Source organism: Balaenoptera acutorostrata, chromosome 19 (genome assembly GCF_949987535.1).
Source record: "Balaenoptera acutorostrata chromosome 19, mBalAcu1.1, whole genome shotgun sequence".
Lineage (NCBI taxonomy): Eukaryota > Metazoa > Chordata > Mammalia > Artiodactyla > Balaenopteridae > Balaenoptera > Balaenoptera acutorostrata.
In genome coordinates, this window is record NC_080082.1 from 56,747,877 (window position 1) to 56,765,693 (window position 17,817).

The 17,817-nt window shown below is 54.2% G+C and overlaps 2 protein-coding genes and 1 non-coding gene across 3 annotated transcripts; 1 reads left to right on the top strand and 2 right to left on the bottom strand.

Moving 5' to 3' along the window:
* Nucleotides 1-1,146: 1,146 nt before the first annotated feature.
* On the bottom strand, nt 1,147-17,293 carry PPP1R13L (protein phosphatase 1 regulatory subunit 13 like). Its single transcript, XM_057535093.1, has 13 exons — nt 16,519-17,293; nt 11,777-11,857; nt 11,527-11,672; nt 10,806-11,310; nt 10,601-10,699; nt 10,435-10,526; nt 9,701-10,121; nt 7,806-8,260; nt 4,955-5,086; nt 4,725-4,858; nt 4,470-4,636; nt 2,600-2,799; nt 1,147-1,745 (listed from the first exon to the last, which is right to left on the bottom strand). The coding sequence occupies exons 2-13, from the start codon at nt 11,829-11,831 to the stop codon at nt 1,707-1,709; spliced, it is 2,445 nt and encodes an 814-aa protein (XP_057391076.1). The 5' UTR covers nt 11,832-11,857; nt 16,519-17,293; the 3' UTR covers nt 1,147-1,706.
* On the top strand, nt 3,942-9,114 carry LOC130705788 (uncharacterized). The gene is made up of 3 exons (XM_057535095.1): nt 3,942-4,476; nt 7,559-7,638; nt 8,701-9,114. The coding sequence occupies exons 1-3, from the start codon at nt 3,979-3,981 to the stop codon at nt 8,816-8,818; spliced, it is 696 nt and encodes a 231-aa protein (XP_057391078.1). The 5' UTR covers nt 3,942-3,978; the 3' UTR covers nt 8,819-9,114.
* Nucleotides 7,476-7,582, bottom strand: LOC114236122 (U6 spliceosomal RNA). Its single transcript, XR_003622147.1, has one exon. It is a non-coding gene; the product is annotated as a U6 spliceosomal RNA (small nuclear RNA).
* Nucleotides 17,294-17,817: the final 524 nt, after the last annotated feature.

Consider the following 17,817-nt stretch of genomic DNA (forward strand, 5'->3'; position numbering starts at 1 on the left):
ATAAAAATTATGATTTCATTGAGGAGAGGGAAAGTAGAGTCAGATTAATAGACCTCAAACCTCATCTACTATACCAGGAAATCAGTAGAGAATGTCTAAAATTGACAAATCAAGAAATAGCAATGCCAGCATATTTAGAAACATACAAGAAAATACCAGAGGAAACAGCTATAGCAGTTGAAAGCAGTAGCCTCTGGAAAGCAGATGGGAGTAGGGAGAGGTAACAGGAGGACTGTTTTTCTTCATTACAAATATCTTAGTACCAGTACCATTTGATTTTTAAAGTATATTCATGAAAATTAATCGGCAGTGATAGAAGCGTTTACCCCTTATGGGGAGGAGACATGCATATATTGACTGGGAAGAGGCAAGATGGAACTTCTGGATGACGGAAATGTATATCAGCTTTACTCAATAGAACTTTCTGGGATGATGAAAATGTTCTCTATCTGCACTGTCCAAAATGGTAGCCACTAGCCACATGTGGCTACTGAGCACTTGAAAAGTGGCTAGTGTGACTGAGGGATTGAATCCTTAATTTTTATTTAATTTAAATTAACTAAAAATAATTAAAATTCCCACGTGAGTTGTTTTGGACATTGCAGACAATGACAATGTTGAAGTTTTATGATTTGTAAAGAAATACAAATCAGAAGAGAGAAAGGCTTCTGATTTGTCAAAAATCTTCAAGGGGCAGTTTATGAAATAAAAAAGTGGGGAAAATCACTCTTCCAAAATCACTCTTCAGGGTCAGACTCTCAAAAAGTCCACATGGATTTCCAGCAGATAAAGCCCTGTTGAAGATGATCTCACAATCCATGAGGAAACAAGCCACCATGAGTGAGAACCAGCAGACACACCAAATTACAGGAGGAGATGGCACCGAACTTCAGATGACAGAATTATAACATTTTATGTCTTTAAGCTTAAGGACACTTAAAAAGAAGAATCCAAAACATGAAAAAAAGGTCAAGACGCTACAAAAAAAAAAAAAAAAAAAGAAGCAGGCATAATTGAAAGAGGAAGGATTGGATTCACATGAGGGAAATCCCGTCCAAAAGGGCTACTTTAAGACTGGTTTACCAAAAATAGTAATAATGAGGAGAATTATTAAGTCAGAACGGAGTTCAAAGAGAAGGAAGTCAATTTCTGTGCAAACTACCTTTATTTATAATGAAGAACGTCCCCATTTTGTTATAAAACTGGCACTGTGTAAAGGCACTTGACTGGGGAGAGAGGGGGCAGGGATGCTGATAGAGACTAATATGCCTCACCTGGCCCCTGAAGGCTATTGGTAGAGATAGTGGCAGAGGTGACTCCTGGGAAAATCCAATGGCGGTGACCCACTCCAGGCTCCGCTGGGATGGTGGGTTGCCTTGCTTTTGGGGGGCGGGGGGGGGGGTGGGCAGTAGGAGCACGAGGCACTTTGGACAGGATGTGACTTGGCAATTGGGGGGGGGTCTCTCTTGCTCCCAATGATTCCCAGCCTCACCACGACCTCCCACAGCTAAGGCAGTTTTCTAAATTTAAAGCTGGGGTTCTCCTTCTCCCCAGGGCTTCCAGGGAAGCAGAGAGGTGTCGGCAAGGACCTCGCCCCTGCAAGGATTTGGGGGCGCAGAGAGATGCAGCAGTAAGGGAGGAGGAGTTCTGGAATGAAGGCAGCTGCTGCTTTCTCCTGTATCCCTTCGAAAAGTCCTTCTCTCCAGCTAGACCTTATTCTTCTGAGGCTTCACCCTGGGGAAGAGCTGGGGGAAGACAGGCTCTTCAGACACCAGGAGCTCCCACCCCTTCATTCCACCCCAAACTTAATACAGTCACCTGATCCACCCCCAAACACGTGGACTGTCTCCATCCTCCCATCCCTTCCTAATCGACTCTCTCAGTATCTCCCAAACCACACCAGAATCCCCTGTCAGCTGCAAGCACCAGCTGGAGCCTTCCGATCAGCAGCAGGCTTGATGAAATGGAGTATTTCCGAGTCTCCCATACGGCCATAAAAAAGACGCCCGCCTCTCCCTACCACCATGGCTGTCTGGTTGGGACCCACCTCCACCTATTCCCCAATTAAAGGAATCGTCTTCTCTCCCAGGAATATAATGGGATTTTCCTGGTCTCCTCCGCTAACGTAGTAGTATCTCCCTCAGTTCTACCGCGATTTTATTAATGGATTCTTCCTCACCCTGCCCAATGCAGTGTAACAAAAGCTTCCATGCCTGTAATACCCAATTCTTTAACTGCCCCCATCACCAAGATGGGATTCTTCATGACTCCTCTTGGCTAGAATACATTCTTCTTTACCTCCCCATGAATATAATTAGGAATAATAAAAATATTTGATTGAGCACGAACCAATCAAATAACTAGGAAGGCAGTACTGGTGAGTACCCCACGAAGTACCACCAGTAAGCGGCTCTTCCTCCCCTAACTAAAAGGGGCTCTCCCTTACCTCCCCCGTTATTATAATGGGCTCATCCTCACCTACCCACAACCGATAATGGACTCTTCTGACCTCCCCTCCTCCCCAATGTCATGCACTGTCTCTCTTGCCCTTTTTCCCGTGGGATCTCCCCTTTCCTCACAATATCGCTTCTGCGCTCACCCCGAAGTAGTTACGGGGCACGTAGCCCTCCTGGCCGTGCAGCGTGGCCCACCACCAGTCCGTCTCCTCTGGCCCATCCCTCCGCAGCACGGTGACCGACTCGCCGTCGCGGAAGGACAGCTCGTCTCCAAACTCAGCGCTGTAATCCCAGAGAGCGTACACCACCCCGTTGTACATCAGCCCCATGCTCTGCTCCACGTCTGAAACATGAAACCGCAGGGATCGTCAGCGCCCGGTTCAGGGGGGCCGGGAACACTCAGGGATACGACACGCTGGGGACAGGGACAGACCCTGAGATTTGGCGCCAGCCTCACCTTGGGGAATGAGCCACTTGAAAAGTTGTGTACCCCTGTCTGGAGAGGGGGGCCTGAGCTGGAGTCAGCTGCCAGGACTGACAGTCTCTAAAACACTGGCGTGCATCAAGCCGGGCCACCAATCCCCGAGGCAGGGTCAGTGGTCCCCATTTCCACTTATATCTGGTTAAGTCCCCGTATCACTCCTAGTACAGTCGTCTGCACCCCACCCCCCTTAAGTGGTACAGTCTCCATAGATGACTCAACCCCTCCTTCAGATGGTTCAGCCCTACTCCTCCCCACAAAGTGGTCCCAACTCCCCCTTTCCAGATGGTGCAGTGCACACTGCGCCCCTCCCCAAAAGATAAAGTCTCAAAGAGGATGTAATAATTTTCCAGATAGTATAGGCCACCCGAACCCCCCTTTAATCCCATCAAGGACTTAGCCCCCTTTCCAGATGGTACAGTCCACCATGCTCCCCCCTCTTTAATGGTTCAGTCCACGGTGTTCCAGTTTCCCCTCCTCTCCACCAACCCTCCGCCCGCAAGTGTGCTGTTCAATCTCTACTTCATCCTCACAGAACTCTCCAAGTCCAGGCAGGTAGGAGGTACAATCTTCTTATCTCATAGGCTTCATCTACCTGTGACAAAGGTGGTCACAATCCCCCTTCCCAAAGCTTCAGTGGACGGTCTACTTCCTGCCCCAGCGGTCCAGTCCTGGCCTGCCGCTGCTCACCACTAAGGCAGGTGTTACAGCCCCATGGCTCCCACCCACTTTCCGCCACAGCACAGCAGGCTGTCGTGTAGTCCCTCCAGGCTCACCTCTCAAATACATTGTCCCACCCCCAGGTCCTACAGCCTGCCTTACCCCAACTCTCTGAGGTCCCCAACCCCGCTTTATGATAGAGTTGGCCCCTCCAGGTGAGCGCTACAGACCCTAGGCACTTCCCCGGGATATGGCCTACCTAGTTCCTCCCATCACCTGTTTAAGTGATGTGAGCCCCCCCCCCCCCCGCCCCGGAGACATAAGGTACAGCCTCGTGTCTCACTAGGAGTGGAAGAGTCCCCAAGCTCCTCCCCAGAAGCCATGGCCTGCTCACCTCTCACCTGTGTGGTACTGTATTTCCCACAGGTAGCACAGCCCATGTGCCCAGCCTTAGGCCAGGTAGATGGTATAGTTGGAACGTCCAACTCCCCACCCCCGTGGACGAGAAAGCAGATAAAGAGGCGCAGTCTCCACACCTTCTCTTCTCCCTACAGGTGTCCAGCTTGCGTGGCACAGTTCCCCTGTCCCCCTCTCCCTCGAAGGTGGCACAGTCTGCTGCGCCCACACACCCTTCTTGCACCTGCCAGGTGGGAGGCCCAATGCCCCACCCCTGCAGGTGGTCCATCCCGCCGGCCCCTCCTCGGTGATGCTGCCACAAGGTTGGTACAGCCCCCCCGCGTCCTCTCTCAGGAGCCGCAGTCTGCCGCCTTCCCCCGCCCAACATCTACCAGCTGGGCGTCCCAGTCCCCGCGACGCCCTCCCCCAGAGGTGGCCCAGCCCGCCCACCGAGGGGCCCCAGCCCTGCCTCGCACCTGCCAGGTAAGTGGCACAGTCGGTGTAACCCTCGCGGTAGGGGTCGCACTTCTCGATGGCGGTGGCGCCGTCACTGAGCGTGGTGGCGAAGATTGCCGCACCGTGCTGCACCAGCGCCATGCAGATGGCCGTGTCGTTGCACGACGCCGCGCAGTGCAACGGTGTCCTAGGCGTGGGAGGCAGGCGTGAGAGGCCGCGCTGGGGCCCGCAGCGCCTTCCCCGCCCCACGCCGGCCGCGCGAGGTCAGGACTCACCAGCCGTGGCTGTCGGGGGAGTTGACGTTGGCACCCGCCGCGATGAGGAAGTCCACGATGGGGTAGTTGGCGCCGCAGATGGCGTTATGCAGGGCGGTGATGCCCTCCTCGTTGGGCTGGCTCGGGTCGTTCATCTGGACGGGCCGGGGGACGGGGAGGCTCAGTCTCAAGGCTGCTATCCAGTGTCTGCCGCCCCCACCCCACCCGCCCTTCTGTCTGGCAGCACTCACCTCCTTCACCGCCTGCTGCACCACGTCCAGCTCCCCGGTCAGCGCGGCGTCCAGCAGCAGCACGAGCGGGCTGAGGCGTGCGCGACGGACCTTGCGCGGGGAGCCGGCCTTCCGCAGCACGGAGCGCATCTCCTGGGGGACAGGACCGGGGCTTCAGCGGCTTGGCGGGGATTGCTAATATACCCATTCCTCAGAGCGGGGAAACAGAGGCTCAGGGACCAGGTGGCCACTCCAGTTCATCCAACTAGACAGGGCTGAGACTGGAACCCAGGAAAGTACATAGCCTGAGTCCAGAGGGCCATGGGAAGGAGGGTCCCTCAGTTCTACAGCCTCTGGTTGCCTGCAACATTCAGGGAATCGGGTGATTTTGGAATCTTGGGCCCTGAGACCTGAGAGGAAGCTGGGAGACCATGAGGTTGATGATTGTGGAAGCCAGATATTCAATCCATAGTTTCCTCTCTTTTATATATTAAAAAAAAAAATGCTAGGAAGCACACATGACAAGATGTTACCAAGTGTTAATTTCAGATGTTTGGAATTAGAATATTTATCATATTATTCCTTGTGCCTTCTTATTTTTGATTCTCAAGTATCCTACAAAATTCATTTATTCTGCATATAGCATTTGTGATTCTGGTCTTCGATGTCAATGATTTCAAGATTCTGGAATTTGAAGATCCCACAAGCCACTCATTTAAAAATTCTCTGATGCTAAGTTTCCAATATGTGTGAGTCCAGAAATGCTAAGTTGTGCCATTTCAAATTGCTGAGGACCCAGGACGTTGCATTCCCAAGATTCTATGATTGAGAACTTGAATATTTCATGGTGAGAATTTCATTCCAAAAGATTGGAAGGAAATACTCAAAATGTTAATCGTGGTTCTCTCTGAATGCTGTTATTTGGGCCTCTTTATTCTACTTTTATCTATTTCTTCCTAGTTACTATGTTTGTGTGTTTCTTTCTAGTGGAAAATGTTCACTTAAATAAAATTCTGTATTATAACATATTAGCACACTAATCTATGATTTAAGATTCAAAGGACGAGTCTTTAATTTTCAGTTCTGGGGACTTCAAGAATCAGTAATAACCAGGGTTTGTGTTACTAACTTTTTAATTCTAAGATCCTGTGCAAACCTTCAGTGTTCTGGAATTCTGAAATTTCACTCTTCTGAGTTTGTGATGCCAGGATTTAATTATTGAATTCTGTGAGTGTTCAGGTTTCTCTGTGGCCAGAACTTTGTGATTCTACAATGAGGCAACTTGACCATTTCAAGACGTTGTCATTCTTCCATTCTTTTTTTTTTTTTTTTTTTTTTAAGATTTTCTTTTTAATTAATTAATTAATTTATTTTTGTCTGTATTGGGTCTTCGGTTCGTGCGAGGGCTTTCTCCAGTTGCGGCAAGCGGGGGCCACTCTTCATCGCGGTGCGGGGACCGCTCTTCATCGCGGTGCGCGGGCCTTTCTCCATCGCGGCCCCTCCCGTTGCGGGGCACAGGCTCCAGACGCGCAGGCTCAGCAATTGTGGCTCACGGGCCCAGCTGCTCCGTGGCATGTGGGATCTTCCCAGACCAGGGCTCGAACCCGTGTCCCCTGCATTAGCAGGCAGATTCTCAACCACTGCGCCACCAGGGAAGCCCCATTCTTCCATTCTTGATTTCAAGATCCTGAGCCTCAACATTTCTTGGCTCCACCCTCAGAAGGGCCTGGGAATAGGCATTTGGGGTCCACCTGGCCCCCATGTCTTCTCTGGGAATTGTTCTCCTCCATCTGTCTACCCACATTGAGCAATCAGGATTGTTCCATGTGACTACACCCCGCCCCCTCCAAGCCACGATGCAGAAACCAGACCAAGATCAGCAGGAGACCAGCCCCTGGTCAAATGGTAACAATAATAATAGTTAATAGTTAAGTGCCAGGCACTATTCTAAGCACTATATTAATGTATTAAATCCTCACAGCAACCCTATGCTTATTTTCATCCCCATTCTACAGAGGAGGAAACTGAGGCACAGAGAGACTATGTGTCTGGCCCAAGGTTGCACAGCCGATAAGTGCTGTGGAGCTGGGATTTGAACCCAGGCAGCCTAGCTCTGCCGCTGGTGCACTTAACCACGACACCCACAGCCTCAGAGATCAGAGACTTGTTCTTGAAAATCTGAATGGAAGAAGCTCTGACTAGAGTCAGAGGACACCATAGACTTGAACTGAGAGGTCATTTTGAGTCAGGGCTGGGTGGGCCATTTCTAGCCATGGCACAGGCTTGCTGAGGTGTAAGAGGAGAGAGCAGCTCCCCAGAGAAGGCGGACATGAGGGGCTGTGGCAACTAGGGAGAGAAATGGTGACTGCGTTGATTCAGGCAGGCTTTTCAGACCCCAGAATAAACCCTCTGTCATGCCAAGACGAAGTCAGTTCCAGGTTGGAAGACTCTAAGATTCCTGAAGGGAAGCCCTGGGGGGACAGGTTACTGGAGAAGAGCAGAGAAAATCTCTATGTGGCCAAGACTTCTTTTTTTTTTTTTTTTAAATATGGAATGCTTCACGAATTTGCGTGTCATCCTTGTGCAGGGGCCATGCTAATCTTCTCTGTATCGTTCCAATTTTAGTATATGTGCTGCCGAAGCGAGCACTGGCCAAGACTTCTGAACGCCCCTCCATATATGTTCTCCCTTTCTTCTGAGCACAGGTACACTTAGATTTAAAACTACATTTCCCAGCTTCCCTTGCAGCTGGGTTCCTGCCCAGTGGAATGTGCCAGATGTGATGTGTACAATTTCCAGGTTCTGTCCTAAAAGGGAAGGGATGCTTCCATATGCTAAGTAATATACCCCAGTTTTCTCCTATATTACTTACCATGCTCTGTGGCTGCTCTGGTGGGCTGCTCTGGAGAAGGGCTAGGGGTGGTATGGGAGCTGGTGGGGCTGGAGCAGGGGGCCCTGCCCTGGCCTCAGGTCCCTCAGCGATGGGACACAGCTCAGGCTCGGGCCTCCCAGGCCCACCGTGACGATGGAAGAGGCGGTTGATGATCTGCTGGTACTGCTTCTTGTGGGTGGGGGGCAGGGCTACAATAGGGCTCTGCTCCATGGAGCCCCTGCGTTTGAGGGGCCGTGGAATTTCTGCCAGCACCCGTGCCACCTCCTCCAGCTCGGGCACTGACTGTGCCTCGGGTGGCAGCGCTGGCTGCAGCCGTGTGGGACTAAGGGGCCGAGTTACAGCGTCTTCATCTGCATCACCAGCCTCCAGCCCTGACGTCAGCAGCCCCTCCAGCTCCGGCTCAGGCTCCAGCTCAGTGGGAGGTTTGGGGAGGCCTACAAGGAGCAAGAGCCCCATCAAAGGAGGGGTCCCAAGAGACCCGAGAGACTCCCTCCCCACAACTTCCAGGACTTGCAACAAATGCCTGATTTGCTGTGTGACCTCAGGGCAGTTCCTTGCTTTCTCTGGGCTACACTTTCCCTGGGTTGTGAATAATAGACAATTATGACATCCCCCATTTAACAAGCACTTAGCATGTGCCTCGTGCTTTACATGCCTATCATTGAATTCTCACTACTACCTTGTGACGTTGATATGGCTAACATCTCATTATTACAGAAAGGGAAACTGAGTCTCAGAGAAGGCAAGTCAGTTGCCTAAAGCCACACAGCTGGGATTTGAACTCAGTCCTATCTGACTCCAGAATCTCTGCTCCTACCATTATGATAAACTTGACTTTCTAAGATTGTAAGAATTTCCTCTCCTAACATCTCAGGCAGAAAGTTGCTGAGGACGTCCCTGGTGGCACAGTGGTTAAGAATATGCCTGCCAATGCAGGGGACACGGGTTCAATCCCTGGTCCGGGAAGATCCCACATGCCACGGAGCAACTAAGCCTGTCCGCCGCAACTACTGAGCCCATGCGCCACAACTACTGGAGCCCGGGCTCAGAATAAGAGAAGCCACCGCAATGAGAAGCCCGCACATCGCCCCTGCTTGCTGTCATTAGAGAAAGCCCGTATGCAGCAAGGAAGACCCGAGGCAGCCCAAAATAAATATAGAAAGAAAGAAAGAAAATTGCTGGGACTAGAATCTTGGTACTTGTTGGTCTCTTCTCTCTGTTTCTTGGCTCTCTATCAGAGCTTCTAAAGCAGGTAGAAATATACAATGATCATTTTATACATGATTTCATTGACTGTCCATCGTAATCTATGAAGTAAATGTTATTAATCTCTCTTCACAGATGAGAAAATGTAAGCTCAGATGGGTTAATTAATTTATCCTCAGTTACACAGCATGTCAATGGTAGAGAGGGGATCAAAACCCACTCTGCTTAAATCCAGGCCCTGCGCTGGTCTCACACCAAAAACTACTAATAATTATAATGATAAATATGATAGCTACTGAGGGCTTACTATACATCAGGCCCTATTTTAAGGACTTTATATGGATTAAATAATCTAGTACCATACCCCAATAAGGTAGGTTCTATCACTATTCACCTTTTACACTCAAGGAAATTGAGGTCCAGAGAGGTTAACTGACTTGCCAAAGGTCACACAGCGTGGAGCCAGCCAGTCTGACTCCAGGGTCCATGCTTAAGCACTGTGCTATCCCTAGTTCCTGAGCAAATCCCCAAGCTCATCTGGCCTTGCTCTCTGCAGGGACAATGTCTGGAAACAGGTGTTTGGTTGCGATGGGACCCCAAGCTGGTTTGGTCCCCAGCCATCTGTCCTCCCTTCACCCATCCCTCCAGAACCCCCATTGCTGACTCACCTTCACTCACAGGGGACCAAGTCTCTTGAGGGGGTTGGGGGACTGGGGCAAGGGCTTGAAGCTGTAGCTGTGGCTGGGACTGTGGAGGCAGCTGGGGCTGGAGAAGCAGCTTAGGCGGGGGAGCTCGAGAGAAGATGGGGGAGCCAGGGAGCATGGCCCTGCTGGCTCCGTGCTCCCAAAAGGCATTCTGCAGCTTGAATATCATGCTGAGGGGGATGGGGCGCTGGCGGGGGGCACTTCGGGGCTGGGGGCTGGAAGGAGGCATGGGAATGCGGCTGACAGGCTGCCAGCTTCGGGGCAAAGTGCCTGATGACCCCGCGGAGCCCAGCGATCGGCGGTAGCTGTCCACATCAGAACGCCTGTCGTTGGCCAGAGGGAAGACCTTGTAATTGCGGGGCAGAGTGGCGCTGGTGAAGTTGTCCTGGGGGAGAAAGAGGGAAGGAAGGAAGATAGAAGGGGCTCAGGTGGGAGGAAGATAGGCATAAGGGAGTGAATGATAAGGGAGTGGAGGAAAGGAGGAGGGAGGTAAAGGCAAAAGGTGAGAAGGGAGAGAAGGAGGGGAGGGAAGACAGAGGAAGGGAAAGGAAAGAGGGTCAGGGAGGGGATGGAAATCCAGGATAAAGGAAGACCCTGGGGAAGGGTACGGAAACTGCGGGAGCAGCCAGGAGGGGAAGACTAGCCCTGACTCCACCTTTGCCCACCAGCCTCCTCCCCAAGTTTCTCCGGCCCCTCACCTTCCTGGTGGCCCCCAGCCCATCCAGGCTGCTCTCTCTCCAGGGTAACAGCTGCAGGCCTGGTGAAGCAGGCCGCGCGAAGACATCGGGTCCTGTGAGGCGGGAATCATTAGGGTCTGGGGAGGCCTCTCCGGGTCCCCCACTCCTTTGGCTTCGCACCACTCACGTTCATAGCTCGCTGTCTGCGAGGACTTCTTCTCGTACGCCACGTCCAGGTCAGACTCGTTCCAGGCTTTGGGGGACCGCCGCCGAAGCGTTAGGTCGTCTGGAGAGAGGTTGCCCATGAGGATGTGGCGGGGGGGCGGGGGGGGCCGAAGCTGGTCCCGGACCTTGCGCCACTCCCACCCGCCAAGTTCGGCCCCCTGGTTCACCTTGCGCGCGCAGAGGTGGGGCGAAGGCGCTGACGCCAGGGCCCAGCAGGGGGCTCCCAAAGGCAGTCGGCGCATCGTAGGCTGCGGTCGGGGCGCGAGGCGAGGGCCCGCGCTCGGGAAAGAAGGCCTGGGGCCCTTCGGCCAGGGGGCTGACACGGGGAGAGCGGACACGGCCCAAGAAGTCAAAGGGCGTGGGGGGACCCTGCTGTCGGAGCGGGCCGGGGCGAGGGGAAGGCGCACGGCCGAGGGGGCTGCCTGCTCCATCGAAGGCGCGGGGCCGGGGCGAGGGCGCGCGGTCCGGGCTGCCGTAGGCATCCGGCTGCAGGTAGAGCTGGGTGCGCGGTGACGACGGCCGGCCCTTAGGGGACAGCGAGCTGTAGGGGAGCTGAGCCGGGGCGCTCTCGGCGCGTCTGAACGAGGTGTCTGCGCCGTCGGTGATTGCCTTCCAGGGGGACCCGCGGCTGCCCAAGGGCTCGGGGACAGGGCTGAGGCTGTACCGGGACAGCTGTAGGGAGGTGGGGACATTGAGGGGTCAAAGGAGACAATAGTAGAGGGTTGGTAGGTCACGTCCACTTTCACTGATCCCCACTTCCACTAATCCCACAAGTGCCTTTAAATAGCCCACAGCCTGCACAGCCCCATGGGACAGGCTTGCCTGAACTCCTGGAGGAAAGAACCTGACTTTGGGGGCCCGGGTGGGGACCAGGGCAAGCAGGCTCACCCTAGCCGGCGCTCTGGCCTGCGAGCCAAGAGGCGCCGCCGGCGAGTCTGACCACAGCGACTCCAACTGCTTGGTCAGTTCGTCCACCTTGGCCGTCGCCATGTCCAGCTCCACCTGCTTCAGGTCCATGTGCTTCGTGGCTAGAGCTGGGCGGCCGGGAGTAGTAGTGAGGACCCGGGTTTCTGGGCAGGGCCCCGCCTTATCCCCGCCCCGCCCCGAGGGCCCCGCCCCGCCCCCTACCCCAGCTCACACTGTAAGTTCAGGTCCAGAAGGTTCCGCGAGCTCTGGAACGCCTCGCTGTCCATGGTGCCGGCTGGCCGCAGCGGGGCGCCTGCGTTTGGGGAGGCGGGGCGGGGGAGAGCCTGCTCAGAGCCCACCCACAGGGAACCTGGGGCCTTGAGGAGCGGAACGGTGCCTTTACTCTCCTACTTCCTTCCACTGGAAGCGCTATGACCCACCACTTTCCCTGCTGGGAAATGCCAACTCCTGCAAAGCCCTCCAGGAAGGCTCAGGACAATTCACTCTCTTTCCGTGGCTCCTGGTCCATCTCTCTACCTCAGCCCTAATAAGACGTGATCATTCCTTCAACAATTATCCATTAACCACCTACTATGTGACAGACATTATAGTGAACAGAGGATGCAATAATAATAACTATCAATTACTGAATGCCTACTAGGGACCAAGAGACACTGTGCTAGATGCTGGGGATCTTTTTTAAAATAATGATGGTGCTGCCTACTATGTGCCAGGACCTTTGCTAGCTACTCGAGGGTATAATGAAATAAAACAACCATTTATTGAGAGAACACTGCCCCCTAGAATTATGCCAAGTGCTTTACAGCTAATACCTTATCCCATGATCAAAACCTCCATAGCAAAAAAGAAAGTGGGGCTCAGAAACATTTGTTCCAGGTCACCCTGCAAGAAGTCAGCATACTAGATTTCACACCTGGACCTAACTTGTTATTCTGGGGCATCTCCGTCAGTCTGGAGGGGCTCCAGAGGACGGGGACCACTCAGCTCTCTCTCCCCAGAGTCCCCACCCAGAGGAGACTCAGCATGTTCACACGGACCCAGCGTCAACAGGAAGAACAGGGAGTTGGCCAGGGGTGGCTGGGCCACTGTGGTCGCCAACCCAGTGGGAAGGAGCCAGGCCACCAGGAACTAGTCAGGCCAGCACCATCCCCATCTCCATGGTAGCCGCCACGCCCGCCAGCTCTGCCACCTCCCCACTACACCAACCGACCACTTAGCTTTGACTTGGGGCGCAGGCGTGGGCAGCAGGGCAGGCTGGGGCATGCTGATTCTGGCCTCAGTCTGGGAAGCCTCGGAACAGAACCTGTTGGGGCTGGTGGCTCATTTGGGTGTGTTAGGATTGTGTGGGCTAAGAGTCCCCTCCACTCCTTGAGCCTCAGTTTCCCCAACTGTGAAAGGAGGAGGCAAATCAGCTATTCTGAGAGGCCTCCTCAATCTCTCAGAGGCCTAGATTCTGAAATTATAAGGACCTTGAGGTTGTAATTAAATTTCTATAGAGGCTAAAACCCTCAGCTTGAGAGTCTATTGTTTGAAAGTTCTCAGTCCAAGATTCTATCTTTGGAACATTCTAGAATTCTCCACTTTGGCTAGCCTAGATTTCTCTGTCTTCCTGCACTGAGTTCTGTCTATCCCAGGATTCTGAAGTCCTAAAAGTCTACGTGAATGTCTGGTATAGTGGAGTTGCTAAAAGCACAATTAAGGAGGGTTCAAATCTGGTGGCACCATTGTCCCACCTGACAAGACTGCCTCAGTTTCCTGATCTGTAAAATGAGGATAAATAGCAGTCTACCTCAGAGGACAGTTGTGAGGATCCAACTGGCCAGAAGGTGCAAGAGGAATTAAGGCTCTGAGAATTGAGGCCTCAAAAAGTAGAGACTATAGGGGACTTCCCTGGCGGTGCAGTGGTTAAGACTCTGAGCTCTCACTGCAGGGGGCACAGGGTTCGATCCCTGGTCCAGGTAAGACCCCGCATGCCAGGCGCGGGGCAGGGGAAGGAGAGACTATAGGAATCAAAACTTGGCGCCTTTTAGAATCTCAGAGATACACAGGAAACCCTCTGTGTTCATTAAAATATAAAAATGAACAATCTATGCTACCTCCAGGGCCAGCATTCTGGTAGCGAATGGTTCTTTGGGGGATTTCATGATCCCCAAATTCTAAGACCCTTACAACCTCTGGGTCTAAGGAAATGCCAAGGCTGGGCGTGGGCCCGTCCCGGGTCTGAGGCGGGCGAAACGGGCGTCAGGGCCGCCAGGGGACGCTCCAGGTCACGGCCCGACCGCAGCGGGGCGGACAGACAGCTCCTGAGCTCAGAGCAGGGGAATGCGCGGCGGGCCCGGGCAGGTGCCGCATCTCCCGCGGCAGGGGAGCGGGGGCCCGGCGGGGGGCAAGGGTGGCGAGGGCCGCGCCTCTCCTCCAGGCCCCTGTCCTCCACCCCCACGTCCTCTCCGCCGGGCTCCCCTCTCCTCCGCCCTTAGGTCTCCTTCCCCGGCATCTTCTGCACCCCAGCCCGGTTCTTTGGGGTTAAAAATCAGGGGTGGGGGGTTCCTGGAGGAATGATCCTGAGTAGGAACCGGGTCAGAGCGCCAGGCTGGTTTGGGAATACCCAGATTGGAATCCTCCAGCTCCGTCCGCATAGACAGACGTTGGGAGAGGCCCCACCCTGTCTGGGACTTGGTTTCCCCCCTCTGTGGACGTCTGTGGAATGAGCTAGGGCTCATTCCCCCTCTTTAAATCTCTACCTTCGGCTAGTTATTTAGCGTCTCTGTGCCTCAGTTTCCTTGTGTGTATAATGGGGGAATTAATACCTTCACCTCAAAGAAGTGTGAGGTTTGAACGATATAATTTATGTATAGAGTTTAGAACAGGGAAGGGTACAAAATAAAGTTCACAAGTATAAGATTCCTAATTCCCAGGCCTGGAACAGACTGAGGGCTCAAAACCAAAGTAATTTTTTTCCTCCAAAACAGCCCTTTCAAATCTTTCTGAGATTCTAAAAGCCCCGAGCTTTAACCCCTGGAATCTTGACTTCAGCCCTTGGATCTCAGAATGCTAAATTCTCCCCTGCTTTCCTGAGTTCTAGCCATCTCCAGTTCTGGCCCATTCCAGGGCATAGGAATCCCTGGAAGATTCCAGACAGAAGGTGGCAAAAGCCTAGGGTGTGCGTTGTGCCCGCACTCCAGCCTCAGTTTCCCCATTGGACTAGAAAGAAGTCATTCCCTGGGCTGGGCTCAGCAAACCTCAATGGAAGTGAGACCTTTGGGCAGTTGCCGGAGACTTCTGTAGACAATGGGAACCATCCATTACCTGCCAGCCCTGAGCCTGGCACTCTGTGAGCTCTGTCTTGGCAGCCACGGTTATTATTTTTTATTTCATCTCAGGCTATCACCAAATGCCCTTCAAGCCCAGACATTAGGAAGTTCTTCCCTCTTTCATCAGAACCCCCTGCCCCACCCCTTGTTTAATCCCTTCATGTGACTCATGGGGATGGAGAGAAGGGGGAGTCGGGCGGAGGGAGGTGCCAAGCCCTGCCCTCCCCCAGCTTCAAGGGCAGACACACACCTCCAGAATTAGCCTCTATCCTCCCTTATCTCCCACACTACCTCAGGTCAGACAGATGGGAGTGGAGGTGACATTTTTCACCTCAGGATCAGGGCCAGGAGCCCTAGGAGAGAAGTGAGTCAGAAAATCCGGTGGGAGTGGATGGTATCCCGAAGCCCAGAGAGCGGCTGAGGAAGGGGGAGGGCAAATCCTGACCCCCAACTCTGCTGCCAGTGTGACCTCTAAGGCTCAGTTTACCTCCGTCCTCTCTGTGTAATGGCTGTATTGTGCCCGCCATGCAAGCCCCCCAGAATCCAACCACACCTTCTGGAATTCTGCCCTGGATTCTAGAATGCCCTTTGCAAATCCCAGCTATCTCCCACCTTTATGGGACAATAGGAGGTTCCCCGCCCCCGCCAGGGGGCGCCCTGGGGCGGAGGTCCCTCCTATGCTTAGGCAGGTCTGACGCCCCGGTTAATGACATGTTGGGGATCGCGCAGCGGCACAGGGGAGGTTGGAGACCTGTCCTACTTCCCTCCTGCCACGTTGGCCCCCACCCCAGAGCCAGAAAGTGGGGGGAACGGCGGGACACAGCCTCCAGAGGGACCCTGGGTGTTTGTTCTGCTTCATTTCAGGAACCCGGGTTCCACTATCCCCACCCCACCCCTAATTCTGCTCGGAGACCTAAAGGCTCGGTCGAGAAGGCAGTTTAAGGGTGGTAGGGATGGCCGCCCATTCCAGAGCCCCAGCAGTCCGAGTCTCCCATTTCTCCCCAAGAGATCCAATACCCCAGTTCTACTCAAGGACTCAGGCTTCCGAGAGCCCCCATTTCTAGTGACTGAAACGTCCCGACGTTTCCGAACGTCTCCCCAGGACCAAGGCGTCCGAGCCCTCCATTCCAAGAACTCAGGCATCCGAGCCCCTTTTCCTTCTGCCCAGTAAATCAGGCATCCAAGTTCTAGCTTTCTAACGTTCCTGGAGTCCCCCAATTCCACCCTGGGACCTGGCGTCCGAGTCTCCTCCCGACCCTCCCGGGAACGCGAGTGTCGGGCTCCACCGGGGCAGCTGAACCCCGGGGTGGGGGTTGTAACTCACGGATCCGGGGCAGATCTTGGCACCGGGGGTCCTCCTCCGGCTCCGGCTCCGGCTGCGGGGAGCGGAGGACGGGGCGGGGCAGGCGCCGGGAACAGGTTAGACGACGTGACTCTTACCGGAGGGAGGCGGGTCCCGGAGGGGAGGGGGAGCCGGGGTCGCCTCGAGCACCTTGGGACTTGTAGTCCGGAGGGGCAGGACGTAGACGGGTATGTTCCCATTTGGATTGACCCAAAGTCCATTTCACAGACAGGAAGGACGAGGTCGAAAGGCCAAGGGTGACCTGGCTACGTAAATCGTAAATAGAATCCAGACTCTTACCTCGCTGTGGGTGCAGGAGACGAACTCCTGGGTCCCTGCCCCACTCCTCCAGGCTCAGTTTCCCCCTTCTTGAAAGAAGATTTGGACGCCACCAAAGAGGTAGAAGGATATAGAGGCTGGGGGAGACTCACAAATCCCGCCCCCAAGGCGAGAAGAGGGCCTCGCTAAAATCAGTATCCCCTCGGGTCTCTGAGCCTCAATCTCTCCGTCGGTAAAAAGGGTGGTTGGGATCTTTACAGAATTTCCCACCAACGGCTCCCAAAGTTGGAGGCTGGGACTACGATTCCCAGCAGCTTCCACGACCGACGTCGGGCACCTCCCAGCCTCGCGTCCTCTGGGAATTGTAGTCCCGGAGCCCGCAGGGGCAGGGCCCGGGTGTCTCGCCCACGCGCGGGTACTGTCTGGCGATCCCCGGAGGAGGCAACACGTCCTCTTCCCCTGACCCTCCTCCTCTCTGAGCAGCCGCTGGCTCACTGAGAAGGTGGGCGCCCCAGTTCTAAAGTAGGATCCGAAATCTCGGCAAGGGGGCGGGAATCAGCGCTGACACACCGGTCAGGAATGCAGTCGGATCACCCTGTCTAGCCACCGTCCCGCGGCTCCGCCCGTCGCCCTACGCTGTGCGGTCCCCGTGCGAAGGGGCGTGGGCGTGTCCCCCAAATCTGCGTTCACGTGCCGCTGCTTACACGCACCCCGGGGCAGGGAAGGGGCGCTGGTCAGGACTCCTACTCTCTCTCCTTTCCTCAGAGCCTTTGGAAATGTCCCCCTAACGCACGAGACTAAATCCTCGAGGGCATCTACCCGTCTTTTGGGCCACAGCCCCGCCCCTTAGTCCGCACCGTCCCACGCGTGTCCAGCTCGGGAGTCCAGAGGCTCCGCCCCGGGATCCACAGGCTCCTCCCCCTATATTTCCCGCTCCCCTGGAGCCCAGAGCCCCGCCCCTGGCTGGTAGTTAACGCCCTCGGGAGGAATTACCCCCATTCCTCCATTTTCCCACCTCTCTCACTCAAGTTCTGAACTTCTGAGGCATCTGGACCTCCCTAGAAGGGATTGTAACACTTAAAGCACAGTCCTGCCGACCTAGACTCTTACCTGCCTCTTTAAGAATTTCAGTCCAATCGATCTTCCTGTCTCTTTAAGGGTAGGTCCTGTGAATGTGGCTGCCCCTTTAAGGCAACGTTGGAGCAAATCATGTCTGAGACTGTGGGGATACCCGCCGGGACCTGGCGAGGCTCTAACTCCCGCCAAACAAGCGAGTCGGCTTCTTTTGGGAGTAGACTTTGCGTAAAAGATGGCTTTCTC